Consider the following 22,061-nt stretch of genomic DNA (forward strand, 5'->3'; position numbering starts at 1 on the left):
ACTTCCAAAGTGCCTTTTACCTCCCACCTCCATCCCAGTGGGATGCCCCAGCTCAGGCCCCCCATTACTTCTTACCTGGATGACCTCAGTGGCCTTCTAACTTTTTCCTCCATTCATTCTTCATGCTGAGACCAAAATAATTTGAAAAGTGCATTACTGACCCTATCATTCCCCCGATTTAAGGTCCTAAGTGCCACATTGCTCTTCGGGGCCTCACACTTGGCCCATGAAGATGACCAGTAAATGTTGCGTGAATATGTAATTCTACAGATTACTGTGTGTTTTTTCTCAGGATCAAGATCTTCTCCCAAGTAAATATTTTGAAGTCGACTTTCCAATGATAGTCACAAGAAAACTGCACAGCATCAAGTAAGTGTGGCTTTGGCCGGAGAAAAGAATCCAGAACCAGCCTCAGTGGGTGGCAGCTGGTGGCCAGGCTCTCGTCTTGTGCACGGCTTTCCTGTGACCACCTCCCACCTTCCTTCTTCCCTGGGACCCTCATTCCAATGTGCCGTGCAGCCTTCAAAATGAAACACACCCTCTCCTGCAACTCTGACCACTGATGTAGTTCTCAAGGGAGAGTAGTTTGATACTTTGATTTTTTTATGTGTATTTTGTTTGCTGCTTTGTCCCCAGGGCATAGAAAGGTACATGGTCCAGAGTAGATGTGCAGTAAATATTTTTGAATGAGTGAATGGAGACTGAAGTTAGTCAGTGATTCTCTATGAGCCGTTGCGGGGCATTCCAGGTTTCAGAGGGTTTGTAGAGTTGTAGACGACTAGTTTGCTAGTCTTTGCTGAGAGCTTGCGTTGCCTCACACCATGGTTGATGCTTCACTTGGGTTGTCTCACCCAGTTCTCAGCAGACTCATGAGTTAAGTGCTCTTGTTAGCCCCTTTTACAGATGGGAAACTGAGGCTTGAAGTTTGGTTAGTTTGCCTGAGGTCATCCAGCTTGCAGGAGGTGGAGCTGAGATTTAAACCCTGACTTAAAGCCCAAGGTCAAGGTTTCTTAATAGTGCTAACCCACACTTCCTCCCTCCTGCTTAATTCAGTCATCGAAACAAAATCCTAATTATATTTACAAAACTTAATAAGCATAGAAATTTAAGCTTGTCCTTTAGAAATGTCTAATCTGCACAAGGTGGGAATATTTTTCAAGCTTTGTTATTTCTACTTTATCCTATGAAAGTAAGATTTTTACCCTTTTCAAATAGGAAATAATATTTTGTATTAAAAGTGTTTTTCAGTTGATTATGGCAGTTCTGATGCTTAGGCTGTTAGAACTTGGGAGTAAGTGAAGGGGCTCTGTCAGGCTAGTGGTGGTTTCTGGAGCAGGAAATGTGCTGGTGTCTGCATGGTGCTCGGGTACTGACAGTTGGCTCTCTGATTTTTTTCATAGTCTTGATTGGGGGTGTCATCAGATAGACGTTTCTGAACTTTAGGTCTGAGTAAGTCAACTTTTTTAGTTATCCATGAGAAATAGTAGCTATTTTTATTTTTTTAAAATGTTTGTATTGATTTTAGAGAGGAAGGGAGGAAGGGGGAGAGAGAGGGAGAGAGAGAGAAACATTGATGTGAGGGAGAAACATCGATCAGTTGCCTCCCGCATGCACCCCAACCAGGGGTTGAACCCACAACCTGGGTATGTGCCCTGACTGGGAATTGAACCAGGACCTCCTGGTTCATAGATCAACGGTCAACCGCTGAGCCATGTTGGCTGGGCCATCTTTAAAATTTAATTTGAGAAGAGGCAAGAAACTAGAGATATCTTGACAGATACTGGAACATTGGGAAATTCTTACTGGCCTGTCTTGAGCTATTTCTGAGTTTGAGTGTTTCACATCAGTTTGTGATTGACATCAAATTCTGAGTATAACACTTAGCTGAGACACGTGTCCACTTAAGTTTTACTGTATGTGCCTCAGGTCAAATGGAATTGAGCAAAAGCCCCCACAGTGTTAATACATTTGCCATTTTTATAGCGGCTGTCTGCGTTTTTGTGGTAAATAAGCTGCCTGACTCATCTTTCCCCTCTTTCCCACCTCCCCATAGATTCAAACCTGTCCTGTCAAAACCCATCTTAGAGTTACATTCAGAGGACTCACTTCAAATCGGCAAGTACCATTAACCTATGTAGTGCAGTGTGGGCTATATTATATAGCTGTTTTGCTTGACTTCCCTTTTCTTTTTTAAAGATGGCCTGTGTGCGCGCGTATGTGTGTGTGCAAGTGTGCGCATGTGTGTGTGCATGTTCCTGTGTGCACCTGTGCACATGATGTTACGGTGTCTACTTCTGATCCATGCATACTTCCTGCAGTTTCCGTGAAGGATTTTAAAACAGCTTTTTGTGTGTTTTATTAGATTTCCATAGGTCCCAAACAGCTTTTTGTGTGTTTTATTAGATTTCCATAGGTCCCAATCTTAAATCTTTCAAAAAATCTAAATTAGTTGCCAACATTTTGAAAACAGGAGATTTTTAATGAGAACCTGGATTTCCTGCTTTCCTTGGAAAGAGCAGATCTGGCACCTGTGGGCCCTTACTCCTCCACGGAAGTCCTGGGGAGGACAGAGTGTCCCGCTCCTGTCCCCACTCCTGGGGGGCCTCTGTTTTAGGTCTGACCTGCCTCACCCTATGTCACCTCCTTGGCTCCTGTGCTCATTTTCCCCTCCAATTTTAATTATAAATGTTTCTAACGACACTCCTCATTTCTAAGTTCTTCAAGTTAAGGTGAATCTCTTCCAGAGTCTTCCATCATTTTCAGTCTGTCTGACAGAGAAGTTCTGCTTAATACTAATTCAGGTCAGAAAACCCGCAGAGAGGGTGGCCTTCCTGGATGGTGGGCACAGACAGCCCAGCACATGTCAGACAACTCAGAGCCCTTGTGTGCACAACCACAGTGTGTTAGTCAGTCAGTCCTCCTAGTGACGGGTCCCCAGTCACACTTCCGCAGGAAATGTCTCCCCCACTCCTGTTTCCCTCACCCCATTGTAAGCAGAACCAGTTTAGGCTTTGCCACTTGCTGGCCATTTGTTTGCTTTTCCACACTTTTGCTGTGATGATTTTCTATATATTCAGTTACTGTTTGTGTCAGAACAATTGTCTGTAGCAAGAGATCTAACACTTGACATGACTTTTGATCAATGTAGAAATACAGGAAGTAGAAAGTAAAGACCCTCCGCAACCCCTCCCCACCCCAAGGAAAGCACTCACTGCTCAGTGTTTTGGACTATAGGTGACGGTTATACCCAGAGATGGGCCAGGGCGCACACGAACCGGCCCTGCACCTGGCGCATTAGAGGGTTCCGCAGATTTCTATTGAATGAATGCCCATCAAATAAATGTGTGTTGTAATTCAATATATACATGTTCAATGAGTGAATCTGTACTTCTGTGTATAAACCTGTATTTATATGTAATATTAATAAACTGAATAATTGACACGTACTGTTTGAAACTTGCTCTGCTCACATGCCAACAGATCACGGCTGTGTCTCTTCTGTCTGCTTGGGCAGCTCTCTGCATCATCAATTCCAGTGGCTTCATAGTACTTCCCTGCACGGAAATTCTGTTTCGTTTAATCTTTTCCCTCTGATGGTCTTTGAGACTGCTTCCCTTCGTGTTGATTTATATTAAGCAGTGCTGTAGAAAACATACATATGTATGTGTGCGTATTTGCAGGAACTGCCAGCTCAGAGAATTACATTCTATGGATTTTACTAGCTGTGACCAGACTGTTCTTCAAGACCCTTTTTACTAATTTCTGCTTCCACTAGAGGGGTAAGGATTCCCATTCCCTACACCTTCACTAACACTGGGTATTACCATTTTAAAAATCTCTCCCAACCTGGCCAATGCGCTGCCCACACACTCTCACACTCCCACCAGGCCAAGGTCGTCCTCACTCACTGAGCGCTGCCCTGCCCGGGAGGTGCACACTGGAGCCGGGCCTCCCTCCTGTGGAGGGCCCACGGAAGGAGGCGTGCGGGACTGTGCGGCCAGCATAGGTGCTAGGCGGCTGTCGTGCTCCCAGTGCTGCCGCTGTGTCCTCAGCCTCCAGCCAGCCCTGCCTGGTGGCCAGCGGCGGCTGTGCATTTGTGGAACTGAGTGCCTGCGTTGCTCCTAGGATACCTCTGCTGCCCTCCTCTTCCTCAAGACTGCTTCCACTCTTCCTGCTTGGGGGCCCCGGGGCGCTAAAGCTGACTGCACACACTGCCTTCCCCGTGTTCCCATAGCCAGAGATAGGACCTGACACCTTTGGTGACCAGCCTCAGGGCCCCGGGTGACCTTCACTGGTGCATGTGGAGCTTGAAGTATGGGTGGATGGAGTTCAGAGGATTGTTTGTGGGGTCACCCAAGCCACCACTTGTCAAGAGGTTGTAATAGCCTTAGCCCAAGCACCAGGCTGGACAGGAAGGCGCACTTCACTAGAAAGCTGGGGGGATGCTGAGACATTTGAAGCCTCATGAGAATCTTGTCACATCCTTAACAGATGGGGCGGTGTGCTATGATGTGCAGCGTATTTTACGTGGCTGGGGCCATCCCACAGTGAGCAGCCCACGTCAGATGGCGTGGCTCGAATTCCTGAGAGACCTTTATGCAGGCAGAGGGTACCCCTCACCTAGAGTGAGGCCTCGGATTGACAAAGCAAGCCAAAGGAGAGAATCTAACCTTTGCAGAGGTGCAAAGGGTTAATGGAAATTTTTGGAAAAGGTAAAGAAACAGAATTTAAGCAAAAAGTGCCAAATGACTGCGGAACAATAGTAGATGAGCTAAAGAGGCTGATCCATTTGCAGACAGAGAAGCTCCATCCATTGAGAACGAGCTAGAGTCCAATGATAGAAATATGATTTGGGAGCAAAAATATAATTCTACCCTTGACTAGGAAATGGTGCACATGGAGCAAAAGGTCAAAAGAAATGATGTAGAACTTGAAGAGGAAGAATTTTGGGAAAAGGAATTAATACAGATTGAACAGGAAAATACAAAACAGCTGAAGGATCAACTTCAAGAAAGACAGAAAAGAATAGACTTTGCAAGAGTGAAAAGGGCCGTTTGTCTCAGGCCCAGACAGTGGAACGCCATCTCAAAGCAGAAAATTGCAACAGAACTCTGGGGGCACAACTCACAGGGCTTCAAGGGAAGGTCGGGAAGGTCACGGGAAACTGACAGGCCCGCGAGTCGGAGGCCGGATGGTGATGCAGAAGCTGTGGGAAGGTCACTGAGTGACTACAGGACAAAGAACGAGGACTGGAGCAGTTGACTGAAGAGCTGCGGAGAGTCGTCTCCAGCAGTTCATCCAGCAGACGGGCAGAGCTGCATTTTCCCAGAGGAGCCCATCGAAGTGGAGGCCTCACATGCAGGCACCATTCCAGTCTCATGCCCGAGGTGGCCGAGGTCCTCTCGGCAACTCCCCAGGAATCTTTGTGGTCTACGGAATCCTACTTCATCTGGTTTTAATCCTGGAGGCACATACGTATGTACAACATTGCCTGTCTTTAGGGGAGAGACCCAATGAAGGCATGACGGACAGTAAAAAATAATAAAAGTTTCTCCCAATCCGATTTCTCCCAGGCGAAGTGATGTCTTGGTATTTAAAAATGTTACATAACTTTGCTAGCAAGACAGCATATTTTTCCAGAATAGTTAAACTCCTTTGAAACCCACTCTGAGGCCGTGTGCTGTACTAAACATATTCTGTTCCCCGCACAGCGAGGGGAAGGCGTCCTTCGGGGGCAGGGAGTGACCTATCCCTGCACCGCTTGAGTAGCTCCCATGTCCCCACTTCAGAGTGGCCCCAGGGCATGCCGGGTGTGTGCTGTTGGAGTCCGCCGTCGCTGGTGAACCTCAGTGGGGCATGCCAGCCTGCCCTGGCACCTGGCTGGGCCTGGCCGGTGCACCTCATGCCACTGACCCCTTCAGCTCTGCTGCCCTGTGCTCAGTTTTTAGGCGTCATGACTGGGCATTTCTGCTCTCCCTGCTACCTGTAGCTCCACCCTCTCTGAGTAAGGTGTCTCCCCTGAGCTACATGCTTCAAAATTCTGGATTTTTTTCTGTTTTTTTTTGTTTGTTTTTTTTTCAGGGATAGAAAAGTTCATTTTAAATATGCTTCTTATTAATATGTGTGTCATTTGCAGGAAGGCACATAGGCTTTTGGGAGTCATGTGATTTCATAGTGGGGCAGACAAGTGCCTCCCTCTTCCTCACACCTTTTCCTGATGCAGGCAGTGTGCCCGCGGCTGGCAGGTTTCCCTGCTCCCTGAGTGCTTTCCTGACATCTGGTCAGTTCCCGGGAGGTATGGTGTGTGGCCAGATGTAATCGGATCGGCCAGTTGGGGTCATTGAGATCCTGAGAGAGGACCTGCTCACGTGCTGTGCTCTAGCCTTTTCCTCATGTTTGCTGTGGGTCCTCAAAGCCAAGGGAACGAGTTACTAGTAGTGGCCCAGGATGGCTGCTGGATGGTCCAGCTCCTTCCCCAGCGTTTTGGTAAACAACTGATCAGTTTTCTTTCTCTTTATCATAAGTCTGCTTTTAAACTTTAACTGAAAGCAATTCCAGGCATACACAGAAATGGTATGACTAGATTGGTGAACCTCCGTGTGCCCGTCGCTGGACTTTCACTATTGCCAGTCCCATTTCATCTGGACCAGTGGTTCTGAAGTGAAGTCCCGGATGAGCAGCACCAGCAGCACGTGGGAACTTCTCAGAAATGAAAGCGTCTACACTTTGAAAGATCTGCATCAGACACTCAGGGTGGAGCCCAGCAACGTGTGATTCTGATGTCTGCCAGGGCTTGAGACCATCCTGCCTATGCTGGAAAACCTTAAAGCTAGTGCTATTTTATTTGCAAATAGTTTAGATCATGAATTGTTTTCTTTTAAGTGTAGTATCTTACAAATTGGCACAACATTTAGAGAGCAGCCTGCCAGTCAGTACCATTGTGAAATAGTTCACTCATTGACCTAATTCCACTTGTAACCTGCTTCTTAAGTAGACGTGTGTTTGACGTAGAGCACTGCCTAAATGCAAGGTGTACCTGTTCATTTGGTACGTTTATATGTTGTAGTATGACCGCCGCTGTAGTGATAATTAGTACCTCAATCACGTCACTTAATTATCGTTTCTTTTTAGTGGTTGGAAAAATGAAGATCTCTCAGCAGCTTTGAGGGTCGTAGTGCAGTATTGTCAGGATTCACATCGTGTGCATCAGATCTCTAGGATGTATCTGCTACCCAGTGCAAGTTTATACCCTTAAATTCATCTCTGTCGTAGACCCTGTGATGAGCATCCCTGGATGTATAAGTCACACAGGTTACTCTGCACTTACTTTAAAGACATTATTAGATGGGTGCTTCATGATGCACATATGGGATGCTCATCACAGTGCCCGAGACAGAGACAGCTTGGAAACACCATGTCTGGTAGTGAGGGATTGGGTCATTCCGTGCGTTATCCACCCAGCAGAACACCCTGAAATCACTGTTAAGTAGGAAAAGCATTTTTCAAAACAAGTATCTCATGTCCCTGTTTTCTTTGTGTGTGTGTCGGGGGGGGGGGGGGGTGAGAGAGAGAGTGTTTGTATTGTGTACATTAGTTTACGCACGTATGGAAAAAAACTGGAATGCTATACACCGAAACACTAATTGCTCTTTTGGGAAAGTTAACTTTCACTGTCCTCTTATCTGATTTCTTTAAATAATGAGCATGTATTTTTGTAATGGAGAAAAACAATAAATTTAATTTTGGAGAAGCCATATCCATTGGAATTATAACCTCTTCTTGATTAACTTCTGTTGAAATTATCTTCTCTTGTATTTGCAGATGGACACATGTTGAATTCAAAGAGATATGCTATTATTGGAGCAGATCTTCGGGATTTAGCTGAGCTGGAGGAGAAACTAAAGAAATGTAACATGAATACACAGTGAGATTTTTTTTAACCTCTTACACGTTTGTGGTCTCATGCTAACATGAGATAAGGCCAGTAGGAAGTGCAGCGTGATACCCAGGCCCCGTTTTTCAGTGCATCGTTACCTTGAGTAATTTTCTGAACCTTTTAGAAGCACTGTTTCTCAAGTCTGTTTTACATCAGAATCCCCTGTATTGCTTTTGTAAAATACTGATGTATAATATAAACAAAGCTCGAGAGAAGATAATTGTATGCATAGAAACATACAATTGGAACATACAAAGAAAGGATTAGCATCCAGAATATATAGAGAACAGCTACTGTTAAAAAAAAAAAAAATGTCCCATAGTCCAATGGGAAAAAAAAGACCAGGCATCTCATAGAAGAAACTAAAGAATGTCATAGGAAAAGGGTACAGAACCACAGTAGTAATCAGATGAAATTCCATTTTACTCCCATCAAGTTGGCAAAAATGTAAGAGTCTGGCAATATTAAGTGTTGACAAGGTGACAGGGTGAAAGGAAAGGAAAGGAAGTGAGCTTAGTACTACCATGGTGAGGAACAGTCTGGAAATCTGGTGAGATTGCAGATGCCTGCACCATGTGATACAGCAGTCCCACTTCCAGGTGTGTCCCCTGCATATATGCACAGGTGGGTGTTCATTGCAGCCACCGTTTTTAGTAGCAGAAAACTAAACACAGCCTTAGTGCCCTTCAGGAGGGGAATGGATGAATCACCTGTATGATGCACCCCCTGGTCAACTTGGAGAGAGCTCAAAAACTTAATATTGAGTAAATAATCAGGTCACAGGGTAATATGTTTAGTGTATAAAAAGTCAAATCCCCCCAATGCTGTGTTTTCATGATTACATATGTACCTCACAGGAGTATTTTTAAAAAGAGGCAGAAGGGTTCACACCGAATTCTGGAGAGAGAGGGCCTGTGGGGCACAGAGGGCGTGAGATGTGTGACTGTAGCTCGAGGGATGCTGGTCATCATTAGACAAGTAAAGAGTTGTTGGTGGGAGGTAAAGGCATGTCAGTGCCGTCTGCTGTAGGGAGAGGCTTGAGAGGAAGGTGAGGTCAAGGGAGTTTATTTTAGAGAAGAAATTGAAGGCAGATATCAGTGGCATTTAGTGAAAGAAATTAGCAACTGGGGGATCATTGCTAGAGAGGAAAGGGGGCTGTAGAGTGTAGACTGAGTCTAACTGTCCTCTGGGGAAAGCAAAGATCCCCCTTCTGTGAGGGGAGGAAGGGGCGGAAGAGCAGGTGCAGTAGAGGCAAGTGCTGGGCGATGAGGGAAGGGAGGTGCAGGGAGTTAAAGCTTGATTTCCTAACAGCTTTCATTTATGTCTCCATTTTGAAGTTCTTGTTTGCCTGTTTTGCCCAGAATCATCAGCCAGGTTGTCATTAGGATTTTCCTACCTACCTGTCCCCTTTTTCCCCTCTGGGGAACCCTTTACATGCCTCTCACATTGAGAGGCGTAGTGTGTTCTTTTAGCAGAAGGTGAGTCTTGACATTCAAGGACATGACTGGTTTTCCTGGGCGGGTTAGTGCGGGAAGGTCAGTAGATTACAGCTGGTACTGGTCAGCCTGCAGCCTTCCCATCTTGGAGTGTCATTCTGGGTCTCAGTCTGACCTCTCCTGCTTGTTACTGAGCAGGAGGCGGTTTTCTTTGTTTAAGAACCTCTTTGAGTCAGTGTCCCCTTCAAAAATTAAGGCTTTTAGGTATTTCTGTAGGAGTTTGTTGCTTTTGCTCACTTGTTCTTACTTTGAGTCTGGTTAGTGAGAGCAGATACTAAGTATAATGTAATTTGTTGAAGATTGATCGTGTTGTTTTCAGTTCCTCATGGTATAAGCTTATGTGAGAAGAACTAGATTCTGTTAAACAAGTATCAGTATTTCTGCATTCTGTTCGTCAGCTTTCATGTGTAACAAACCCTTCCAAACTCAGAAGTTTCAGACAGCTCACAGTTTAGTTGCTCAGGATTCTGAGTTGACAATTTGGGCTGGGTTTAGCTGGGTGGTTCTTCTGCTGGGAGGCCAGGCTTACCTAATATCCTCTGGGGTTCACTCGTGTGTGTGTGTGTGTGTGTGTGTGTGTGTGTGTGTGTGTGTGTGTGTGTGTGTGTGTGTGTGTTATCCTCTGGGGTTCACTCGTGTGTGTGTGTGTGTGTGTGTGTGTGTGTGTGTGTGTTATCCTCTGGGGTTCACTCGTGTGTGTGTGTGATATCCTCTGGGGTTCACTCTGTGTGTGTGTGTGTGTGTGTGATATCCTCTGGGGTTCACTCGTGTGTGTGTGTGTGTGTACACACAGCTGGGGGCTGACTCAGTCACTGGGCTGCTTCATTCACTAGGGTACTCCCCTCCTATGACAGGCCAGCCTGGGTGCAGCAAGAAAGCAAGCGCCCATGTGCAAGTGATCGTCAGGCTTCTTGTTTGCTCCTGTTCATTGGCCAGAACAAGTTGCATGCTGATCCAGACTCCAGGGGGAGGAAGTGATCTCCACCTCTTGAGTGGCAGAACCTGCGATTTGGTGTTGCCACCATGTGGGTGCAGGGCGGAGGGAAATCTGCAGCCTTCCGACCGCTGCTTGTGGCTCACCTTTGGACTGTAGAAGTCTTTGGGGCATGGCGTGTCCCATGTGTTGCTGTGCTAACTGACCATGTGCTTGCCAAGTACTGCTGGGTCCCTGGGGTGTGAATGGCCCTGCCAGTACTGCAACACATGCACGGCCAGTCCCAGCCCGAAGAAAACACGTAGGTGCCTTTTTTTCTCCCAAGGCTGCCAACACTGCTGGTAACTGAGTGTGTGCTGGTCTACATGACTCCGGAGCAGTCTGCAAACCTACTCAAGTGGGCGGCCAGCAGTTTCGGGACCGCCATGTTCATCAACTATGAGCAGGTAAAGGAGCGCGAGAAAGTGGCAGTCTGCAGGGAGCACAGCGGTGGCTCTCCCTCTGAGCACCCTGGACAGCTTCTGCTTTCTTTACCTTCTGCCTCTGCCACTCACATGTTATTAGTCATCGCCCCAGGCCCACTGCTCCTGACTTCTTGATCTCCTGCAAACTGTTAGCCAGAGTTTTTGGAATTGCTACCTTGACCACTGTAAAAGGTTTTTGAGTTCCTATTTGATCACTGTATTTACTATCAAGTCTTGGCCCTTGATGGAGGGAGTTCGGCTGCCCACACTGTAGGGGTAGCACACTCAATGCCCTCAGAGCTGGGCATGTGGTGCAAGTGGAAGACGTTGGCGGGTGAGCAGTGTGGAGTGGTGGGGACTAGGGTGCACTGGCTGCCATGTCCCATCTCAGGAGAGTGGCTACTCATTAGTCCCAGCCAATCGTCACCAAGTGGGCCAGTGAGCCTAGTGTTGCCAGAACTCCCAGCTTTTCAGAAGTTAGAAATGCAGGATTTTAATGTAACATTTCCTAATTTCTAAATTCATTGAGCTTGATCCATGGCTGTGGGTTTGCCTGCTGATCTGGTGCAGACTGGGTTGTTTTAGAGCTTGGGGATCATCCAGCTTGGTCCGTATTGTGCCCTGTTTGTCCTTATTGGCTGTGTGACCTTACGCAGGAGTGCTTGGTGGTTGGGGTCCATGCTCTGGAGCTAGACTGCAGCTGTGTGACCATGGCAAGTTGCACAACCTCTCTGTGCCTTTTCCTCACCTGAAAGACGAGGATGGTGAAGCCCCGACCTCACCGGGTTGTCTGCCGCCTTGCGGCGGCTAAGGAAGCGCCGGCCGCCACTGTTCCTCATTCACAGCGAGAGCGGGGCTCCTCTCTGGTTTATCATGGGAACTCGTGAGCTCAGTGCTGGGCGCGTGGCAGACGCAGTACATGGCAGCTAACTTCCCTGTTTTAGTTTAGTTTAATTTTGTTGATTTTATTGTCTATCATTTTATTTTTAAATTTCGTGACAGGTGACAGCAGTGCAGGGCCTGCCCATGGTCGCATGATTAGGGCAAACCAGGGGCTAGACCTGGTCTCCTCACCCCACCCTGTGCAGGGTCCTGTGTAGGTGGCTCTCGGGGGTGGATTTCCTCCTTCCCTCTCTAACCGGGGCGGTGCTCAGACTCAGTCTTCAGTCCTGGTGAGTGGATGTAGTGGCAGCTGCCCTCCTTGGTCTTTCCTCCTCTGATGTGAGTTAATTCTGGGATCCTGCCTTTGCTCTCAGGACACGGACCTGGGAAAATGAATTCCTTTCCGAATGTTTCCACACATTACCTTGCTTCATTGGTGTGCTCCTCTGTCCAACAGCACAGGCAGGTGGTGGATCAGTGACTTCGGCCAGAGACCTTGTCCCTTTGGAGCAGGCCTAGAAATGGGCCAGTGTCCAAAATGTTGCCCACACTGTCCCCAAAACGGTTCAGTTCCCCCCACCACTTAATTCAGTAGTTTCCTCACGCGTACAGAAGCATCCGCACCCTCACCTGCATTAGTTGCTCATGTGCCTTACTTTAGTCCCTACTTACTCTAAAATGACAAACCACGTGGGCGATGGCAACTATAGCAATGAAAATAGTAACAATGAAGCCTGTGCTGTGAGTTTCATATGTGTTCACTTACTTAGTCACAACAGCCCACAGGGTAAGTACTTGTCTTCGTGGTTTTCCAGGTGAGGGGACTGAAGCACAGAGGGCGGGCAGCTTGGCTAGTCTCTCAGCCATCAGGTGTCCGGCCGGGCATGACAGCGAGGGAGTGTGTGCTCAAAACGCCCCCTCCCGAGTACTAGTGTGCCATCTGACCCCTGGTACCGTGTAAGCTGTACACAGCAGCATGGGAGGAAATACCCGGCCGTGTGTTATTTCATTATGGGAAACATGCGAGAATGTCTGAAGCCCAAATGACGCGTTTAGGTCTCTCCAGGTTCTTCTGCACAGTGCTGCAGCGGACATGTGCAGGTGCACCTGCAGGAGAGACCGCTGCGGTGCACTGACCGCTGGGCCCGGCTGTTTCACTGTGGGGGCAGCTGCCCTCCAGGGGCCACCTGTGCCTACTCCCATCAGCACTGTGCACAGGTTCTATGACCTGCACTGGGTGCTAACAGATCTCAGTGCTAACTGGGTAGAAAGAGGATGGTGTGGTATTTTCCATATTTAAGGGTAAACCCTGATGGCAATGCCTGGCTGCTCTTTCCTTCCAGGTGAACATGGATGATCGGTTCGGGCAGATCATGATCGAAAACCTGCGGAGACGACAGTGTGACCTGGCGGGGGTGGAGACCTGCAAGTCCTTAGATTCACAGGTCAGAAAGCAGAGACTGCCACGTCCTCTGGTACTGTCAGCCAGCCAAGAAAGGAGTCCGCCCCTCACAGAGCAGCGCCTGCCTGCAGGTGGCCATGGCTCCCTGGGGGCCACTGGTTCATCACACTCATGGAATCCAAGCCCTGCTTCCCGTCTTGGTCTCAAAAACACATATTTTGTACACCCTATTATTTTAACTTTATTTTGCACTTTTGAAACAACAGAAGAGGGAATAGTAAATGAACACCCATGTCCCATCAGCCAGCTTCAGTAATTAATATTTCATAAATATTGTTTATTCTCTCCAGATTTTTGTGGGTGGTGTTGAAATATTTTAAGGCAAATCCCAGATAGTGTATCACTTCCCCATCAATACCTCAGTATAAATCTCCTGCCAGCAAGAATTTCTTCTCCCAGATTATGACGACACCACGATTACAGCCTAGACACTGGCAGTAGCTCCCTCTTGGTGCCCAACACCCAGTTCACATTCAGTTTTCAGTTCACAGTCATTTTTTAAATGTTTGTAGTTGGTGCATTTGAACCAGGGTCCAAACATGGTCCACACTTTTTTGTGTCCCTGAATCTCTTGGAATCTATAGTAGTCCCACCTCTTTTTATTTTACTTATTTATTTATTTTTAAAAATATATCTTTATTGATTTCAGAGAGAGGAAGAGAGAGGGAGAGCGAGAGAGAGAAACATCAGTGATGAGAGAGTCATAGATCAGCTGCCTTCTGTACTCCCCCGACTGGGGATCGAGCCCGCAACCTGGGCATGTGCCCCTGACCAGGAATTGAACCGCCATCTCCTGGATCCGAGGTCGAAGCTCAACTGCTGAGCCACGTCTGGCCGGGCATCTCTTTTTAAAAATGTCATTTTTGGCTGAAGAGACACCTCCCACTCTGGCCCATTTCAATGAATAGGGGACTGTGTGTGTTCACCATAGAGCTCTGGAAAATAGGAAGAAGGGTGGTGGGTCGGAAAGGGCTTTTGAAAGTGGGGTCATGTAAGAAATCTCAGTGCTTAGAGACGCCTGCATTCACGACGTGCCTGTGCTTCTCCATTCTCTCCCCCGCGGCTCAGAGAGAGCGGCTCCTGTCCAATGGGTGGGAAACGGCGTCGGCCGTGAACATGATGGAATTGTACAGCAGATTACCTCAGACTGAGGCCAGCAGGTACGTGCAACAAACAAACCCTCCCCAGGCTCCTTGCGGAACAAGTTCGCCTAAGACAGACTAGACGCTGGGCCCCACTGGGAGCGCATTGCTGTCAGCTGAGACGGGTCTGTGCCAAGACAGGTGATCTTCGCCAGACAAGCAGTTACACCTGCAAAACTCCCAGGCCACCTGGGCAGTGGAGACTGCATAGTCCCGTGGTTGGGAGGGGGAGGAGAAGGTCCTTGTTCAGGGGCCTCTGAGGGCAAAGTGTCTGCTCACAGATTTTTAAATGGACTTTTTCTCTCATTGTGACAGAAATACACACTCATTGTAAAATAGTTTTCAAGCATGTACAGAGCATGAAGTTCAAAGTTGTGCTCCCTGCACCCACGCCCTCAGAGAGCCGTGTTCACAAGGGGCGGCATCCTCTCTGCACCATAGAAGTGCCTCTGATACAGAGATTTGAATTTTTTAATCAGTGGATTCGTGCTACACGTATGTCTGTAAACCACCTTGCTTTTGAAAAACCTAACAACAGACTGTATTTCCCTTTCCCTGTCAAACATTGAGGGTCACCGTGGCCAGGGCTGCGGACGCCTTTCTAGGTGGGCGTGCAGGTGAGGCCGTTAGGAAAACACTGCGGGCACCTTGCTGTGCTCACCTCTGGCCAGTGTTGGTGCTGTTCAGGGTTAGTTCTGTTTCATAACTGTTCTTACTTCTTGCTTTGTGCTTCCTCCTGCCTTTGGGGACCTACAGGTGTAGTTGTTGGTCTCTTGCAAGATAGTGAGAAGAACTCCAGTTTTGCTTCTCCAGAGACCTTCATCTTCACTGTGGGAAGTAGGACTTGTTTTCAAGTCTGTGTCGGCGCTTTGGAGGTCTGTGCCCGGGCTGTCTCCACGTGATCAGCCGATGTCTCCTGGCTCTTGTAGCTTCCCATTCCCACAGGCCGGTTTCTGCTTCCTTCCTGTCAGGATGACTGGTGAATGATCCTGATCTGGCCCCCGGGATGGCACTGCTCTCGCAGCTCCTCTGGGTGCCCAGGGGGAGCCTGTCACTGCTTTGGCCACGGGGCAGCAGGTTGTCTGTCTGTCGTCATGGCCTTTGTGGACACATGTCCCCACAGAGGCAAGGATGAGGTGGGACAGCTCTGTGCGTCTGCCCCAGGCTGAGCGCTCCTCCCAGCTCTGCGAATGCCACGTAGTTTATGTCCATGTTTGCCAAGGGTTTTGCCAGATACTGTGCATGAAAAGAAGTGCCAGGCAGGCCCATTGACTTGCAGGTGCTGCGTGCCCTGTGTACCTGCACTTTCTAAGCACAAGGGGAATAACAGCTCAGACAGGCAGTGGTGTGCCTGGCGGTCAGCTCCTGTCATGGTGCTGGTTTCTTCTAGAACTTGGTACTAGGAAGCCTGCCTTGAGTGTCTTCTGACTAGTTGGGAGCATTAGTTAGGAAGCAATCAAAGTACTTTACGGAGAGACATTCTCACTTCAGATATGACCCTTAGGCCTGCGCACCAAGGCAGAAACACAGGACATAGAGAAACGTGCACAAATGTGTGCACACACGCGCCCCCCCACTCCCCTCAGCCTGGACAAAAGGCAGTGCTGGGTGCCTATGTGGCCTATGTGAAGAGGAGGGACACGATTTATTTATTCATACTTTTTGGAAATGCTTGAATTTTCCCCCACCGTGTGTGCATATGACAAAATATTTAAAACCTATTTCATATATTTGTGCATGTTTCTGTGTGTGTATACCTTTAAACGTTTACATTTAAAATGCTCTTTTGAAAAAAGTCGTACAAGCATGTGATTAAGAAAAAGAAATTAGTGGAGTAAAGACAAAACCCCTCACTCCACACTGCTATTCTGCTACCCTCTGTCAGCACGGGCCTTTCCTGCACAGAGGCACTAAGCCACGCACATTACTTCCTAAACCACCCGCTGGTTAAAGGCCACGCAGCTCCGAGCACTGGGGCTGCTGCATGTGGACCTGCCTGTCCCCCAAAGGCTGCTGCACTGCCCTGTGTGTGCTCCGATTCGACGGCATTTCCAGTTCACGGGGTCTTTGCTGTGCCTATGTGGCAGCTTCGGTGAGCACTCTTGCACACGCGCAGGGCATCAGAGCAGAATTAGTGAGTGAAAGGCCACGCTGTGGACTGACGGAGGTGAAGCTCACCTCCAGAGAGCCTGTCCTGGTCTGTACCCGCTGCTGGCACAGGACAGCGGCTCCCAGTCCTTCCCGTAGCACGTCGGCCTTGCCATCTTTGCCCCTCCGGTAGTTGGAAAGGTGTCAGGTATTTAAATCTAGATTTCTTTTCTCATAAACGAGATTGAAAACTGCTTGTTTTTCTTTTCCAGTGAACTGGTTTTACCTGTCTTTTTTTATTTTATTATTTTTTAATATATTTTTTAATCTTCACCTGAGGATATTTTTTCTATTGCTTTTCAGAGGGAGAGAAAGAGAGAGAGAGGGAGAAAGAGAGAGACATTGGTGTGAGAGAAACACACAGATTGGTTGCCTCCCGCATGTGCCCTGACTGGGGCTGGGGATTGAACCTGGAACCCAGGAACATGCCTTTGACTGGGAATCAAACCCGTGACCCTTTGGTGTGTGGGTTGATGCTCTAACCACGAAGCCACACCAGCTAGGGCAAAATTTTATTGATTTTTAGAGGGAGAGGAGGAGAGAGGGAGAGGGAGACACATTGATGTGAGAGAGAAACTTCAATCAGTTGCCTCCCACACGCGCCTTGACTTGGGATTGAACCCACAACCTGGGTGTGTTCCCTGAGGAATCGAACCCACCACCTTTTGTTCTGTGGGACGATCGATGCTCCAACCAACTGAGCCACCTCGCCAGGGCTGTAATTTATTTATTTTATAAATGGAAGTTTGTGCCTCTTACTCCCCTTCACCTTTTCACCCATCTCCCCAACCCCTACCCATCTTTTAAATGAACTTTGAAGTTTTTCTTGTTGAAGTACAACAGCTCTTTATGCAGCAAGGGGGCTGGTCTGCCCTTTGTTACTTATATTGCAAATATGTTTCTGTTTTCTGGGTTTGTCTTTGTTTTTTGATCTTGCTTATGATGCTTTTTTCTTTTTTCAATAAAAATAAGTTAACATGGAAGCACAGCACACCTGCTGCTTGCAGCCTCTTTCACGTGGTCTCGGTCGTGAGCATTTTGCCCCTGTTCTGTTCCCTGCTGACCCCCAGGATCGAGTCCCTGGAGTTCCTGGACGAGTTGGAGCTCCTGGAGCAGCTCATGCAGCACTACTGCCTGTGCTGGGCGACCCGAGGGGGACGTGAGCTAGGTATGTTTACTGCTGTATTCACCCCCAAAGGGGACCCTTTAATCTGCAAAGAACCCAAGCCATGCGGAGCTCTGAGCGCAGAGAGCACTAGCGGGTGCATGTGCCCGTGACTGTCTCTGGGATTGGCCGTCACATCCCGCGTTCTGTACACAGATGCGGGAGGACTGTCAGGTAGAGCCCTGCGCCAGAGCCAGCCAGCCGCCCTGCACAGGTGTGCGTGGGGTTGCTTCAGGTGTAAAGACCTGGAGAGTTTAAAACTATTGATCTTAATGAAAGTGACCAGCTTATAATCAGGCCTCCTAGGTGGCAGCCACAGACTGTGTCTCTCACAAACCTAGTGCCTGTGGGCTGAGTGTCTCCCTCTTCTCTCTCCTGAAGAGGGCGACGTTGCCCAGCCCTGCTAGCACGGTTCCCCTACGTGCTCAGTCACCTTGGTCTTGGTCCAGCTCCTCCTCATAGCTGCCTGCGTGCACCCTGCTTTCTCTGGGTGGGCCCTGGGCGTCTCTGCAGCCCTGTAAGACCCCTTGGATCCCAGTTCTGGCCTTGAACGTGGTGGCCAGCTTCCTGCAGGTGTGTCCTGGGATGTGCAGCGTAGACAGGCAGTGATCCAGCAGGGAATGTGGAGAGGCGAGGTCTGCCCCGTGTGAAAACCCCACCTGGCAGTGGCAGTTAGTCATCCCCTGGGGCCTGTCGTCCCCCCGCTCATAAGTGTACTCAGCTGTGCAGGTCAGCCACAACCTCCTTCCGGCTTGTCTTTGATTTAAAATCCCTTGTGAGTTTTTATACTGTTGTTCCCCTCCCAGTTTTAAAAGCACTGTAATTTTCAGTTGAGACTTGGAAACTTGTAAGAAGTATGACAGAGAAAGAAGTGACCACGTAGTGATGTCACCAAGGCCCTCTGGTGACTCTCCTGTCACTGCATGTCCAGCTCTTGCTGTGTTTCTGGAAGAGCTGACTTCATAGATTTGTGTAGCTTTGATTGCTGATCTTTTCAACTCAATATTATAACATGAGCATCCCCTTGCTGTTAAAAACTCAGCGAGCGTAACTTAATGGCTCCATGAAGTCCTATCACAGGGCTGTGTCCGAATGGTCATTGTGGGTTGTATACAGTACTTTTGAGTTTACTTTAGATTTTACAGACTAACAGTGTAGTGAACATAGTCCCCACGTGTCTGGCTGCACGGTGTTCGTGCACATGTGCGCGTGAGGAACTGTATCTGCATCCATGAGAGCCCATAAACAGTTACAGCGCATACGAACACAGCGTCATGTGGGCGCTCGTTTCCCCCATGCGAGCCATCTGAGGAAGCAGGGACAGAGCTGCAGTGGTCAGGCTTGTGGCCCGTGCCAGAGCCTATCATGGGGCTGGGGCCCAGCAGTCACTCCCACCTCCGTGCCTCTCTCCTCTGCACTGGGGGTCTCTTGGCAGCTCTCTTTTCCTCCACTCAGGTTTGATGGAGATCACTTACTAATCTGGCCAAGGCTCGTGTGGAACCAGAAGCTGCAGTCGCCGCCCTTCCTGGAACTGACACGCAAGTCCCCAGAGTGATGGCCAGGCCTTGTCTACCGTGCACCTCAAACCCCAGAAGTTGGTCACCGGGGCTGTCGCTGCACTTCCTGCTCCTGTCGACTTACCGTTTAAATAAATCTCTGTTGCCAATGGCCTGTGTGCTGGTCCTGTGCTCCCCTGGGTTGGCTGTGTCTTCTGTGTGAGCTGAAACCCAGGGTCCTGACTCCTTCCCTGGCCTGGCCGACTGCCTGGAGTGAGATGCAGTTGTGCCCTCCCGACCTTCAGGGACTTACCCCACGTGTGCTTGTTTGCAGCAGCCGACATTGCACCTGTACCTTGACCCTGGGCCACTGGGTGCCCGGCTCCCCTTGGCTCCTGTTTCCGCCCCCTCCAGACTAGCCTGTGGCCCTCCATCCAAGTTATCGTGGAGGCAGAATGAGGGCCCCTGAAATGTCTTCCTGATCCCCAGACCTGTTATTGTGCTACTTTATGTGGCAAAAGGGGCTTTGCAGGTGTGACCAAGGCTCCGGAGGAGGGAGGGTCACCCAGAAATATGTGGGAAGGCTCAACATAACCACGGGGTCCTTAGAAGGGGAGATGTGTGCCCTGAGCAGGGGTTGGGCGACACCTTGGGGCAAAAGTGAATATCAGTGGTCACTCAATGCTGAAAGGGCAAAGAGCAGACTCTCAGAACCCTCAGAAAGAGCCGGCTTTGCCCGGCCAGCGTGGCTTGGCAGTTGAGCATCAACCTAGGATCCAGGAGATCGAGGTTCTATTCCTGATCAGGGCACATGCCTGGGTTTCGGGCTCGATCCCCAGTTGGGGGTGTGCAGGAGGCAGCCAATCAATGACTCATCATTGATGTTTCTCTCTCTCCCTCTCACTTCCTCTCTCTGAAATCAATAAAGACATATTTTTTAAAAACTGGCTTTGCAGCACCCCAACAGGAGCCAGTGAAGTTGATTTCAGACTTCAGACTGCAGAGCTTTGTCCGCAGCCACTTGGCTAGTGTCATTGGTCACAGCAGCCATAGGAAGCCCACAGGATGAGAAAGGGCTCCTGAGTGCTTGTCCTACAATTCAGACACACAAGGCCTGTCCGCCCCCACGAGCCTGGACCTGCGTGCGTAGAGGGCAGCTGCTGCGTCCACCATCTGAATCTGGGTCGTGTCCCTGGAGCGTGGCTGCAGACCGCACGTGCCACGGCAGCTGTCCACGGCTGCTGTGCTGCTAGTGGGGCCTGACCCCGGGTCACCTAGTGTGAGGGCAACTCCTTGCTGCCGCTGTCAGGGCTTCAGTTCACGGAGAGGTCCGCAGGCTGGCGGTGGCCTGTCGGTGAGGCTCCTGTAGCACAGGCCTCCCCTCATCCACAGTTGTGCTTTCAGTTACCCATTGTCAACCATGGTCCAGAACTATTAAATGCAAAGTTTTAGAAATAAATAATTCATAAGTTTTATTTTTAAAAAATATATCTTTATTGATTTCAGAGAGAGGGAAGGAGGGGGAGAGAGAGAGATAGAAACATCAATGATGAGAGAGTCATTGATCGGCTGCCTAACCTGCAACCCAGGCATGTGCCCTGACCAGGAATCGAACCCTGATTGCCTGGATCCTAGGTCGATGCTCAACCCCTGAGCCATGCCCGGCCGGGCAACAATTTGTAAGTTTTAAATTGCAGGGCATTCTAAGTAGCGGGATAGAATCTCTCACCATCCTGCCTGGGATGTGAACCATCCTCTGTCCAGAGTGTCCACATGGTAGACATTCTCTCCCGTGAGCCACTTAATGTCCCAGGTGTCAGAGGGACTGCGAGGTTCCACAGTGTTGGTCCCGCCACCCTTGCTTTCCTTAGTAATGCCACATCCTCATGACTTCTGTTACAGTTTGTTGTTATAATTGCTCTATTTTATTATTAGTCATTGTTAATCTCTTACTACCATTTCAGACATCCATGGGGGGTCTTGGGAAGTATCCCTGCAGGTAAGGGGGGATGACTCTATAACTCTGGGACGCTGGATTGAATACAAGAGTAGAATTTAGAAAATCTAGAAACAATGGAAGGCCTGCAGAGTTCATGTGTCTGAGTGTTGTGCCCGAAAGCTGGGCTTTTTACACAAGATTCCACAGTGGTGAGGTCTGCACCCTTGGTGAAGACCAGGTGGTCAAATTACTGAGTGGCTCACCTCAGAAGTGTTGAGGTGGTGGGTAGGGCTAGGTCTTCTCAGGAAAAAGGTGCAGCCGACACCAGAGGCTGAGCGTTGCAAGATAGCTCCAGATGCAAAACGGACCCTCTGCACCCCTGAAACTCCACCTGTGTAGCTCAGCATCCTGCTTGCTGCCTCTGTGGTTCTTGCTTACGTCTGCCATGATTCATACTATCGCAGGTGTTGATCAAGCACCTGTCTGTCATAATAGACTGTCCCATTCGTCCTGACTGGCTGGGGAAGGTTACTCCTGAGAGGTTGAGACTGCGGGTAGGTAAACCAGGTGCTAAGTGTGGATTCCCTGGTGGGTTCGGCACAAGGGACCCCACGTGGGGCCTGTGGTTGGTTCTTGCTTCATGTCTGTCAACCTGAAGATCAAAAAGAAGCCTCCGGTAGCAGCAGGTCCTGCAGTAACACAGGTGCCGTGGAAGTGAGGCCCGTCAAGGCCCCCACAGATACCGTGGAGCCACGGAGGGAGAGGCAGGGACAGTGAACAGGATCTGAGCTCAGCTAAGCCCAATGCGGGGACTCATCCTCACTTCAAGTCTGCAAATGCAACTTGCTAAACTCGACTGAGAGCCCAGGTGGACCCACGGTCTCCCAGTTGTGGACGAGCTTGGGTCCTGAGGTCTGAAGCCTGAGGGTGGATTGAGGCCTCTAGAGGGCAGAGTGGAGAGAATTTAGAGACAAGGAGTGAGAGGAGGGTGTCCTTG

The 22,061-nt window shown here is 49.0% G+C and overlaps 1 protein-coding gene and 1 pseudogene across 2 annotated transcripts in view; both read left to right on the plus strand.

The window, feature by feature from the left end:
* Nucleotides 1–19,297, plus strand: part of LCMT1 (leucine carboxyl methyltransferase 1) — a 40,773-nt gene extending 21,476 nt beyond the window's left edge. Inside the window, exons 4-11 of one of the 2 annotated variants that reach the window (XM_016222713.2) lie at nt 293–369; nt 2,054–2,115; nt 7,822–7,924; nt 10,692–10,812; nt 13,056–13,157; nt 14,243–14,334; nt 17,535–17,632; nt 19,085–19,297. In XM_016222713.2, coding sequence (XP_016078199.2) covers nt 293–369; nt 2,054–2,115; nt 7,822–7,924; nt 10,692–10,812; nt 13,056–13,157; nt 14,243–14,334; nt 17,535–17,632; nt 19,085–19,107 — 678 coding nt within the window. In that variant the 3' untranslated portion in view covers nt 19,108–19,297. Of the gene's footprint in view, nt 1–292; nt 370–2,053; nt 2,116–7,821; nt 7,925–10,691; nt 10,813–13,055; nt 13,158–14,242; nt 14,335–17,436; nt 17,633–19,084 lie in introns of those variants that run through there. The other variant, XM_016222714.2, reaches the window with a different exon arrangement.
* LOC107544728 (ras association domain-containing protein 8 pseudogene) lies at nt 4,286–6,061 on the plus strand (annotated as a pseudogene).
* Nucleotides 19,298–22,061: the final 2,764 nt, after the last annotated feature.

The sequence above is a fragment of the Miniopterus natalensis genome, chromosome 3 (genome assembly GCF_054644295.1).
Source record: "Miniopterus natalensis isolate mMinNat1 chromosome 3, mMinNat1.hap1, whole genome shotgun sequence".
In the NCBI taxonomy this organism is placed as follows: domain Eukaryota; kingdom Metazoa; phylum Chordata; class Mammalia; order Chiroptera; family Miniopteridae; genus Miniopterus; species Miniopterus natalensis.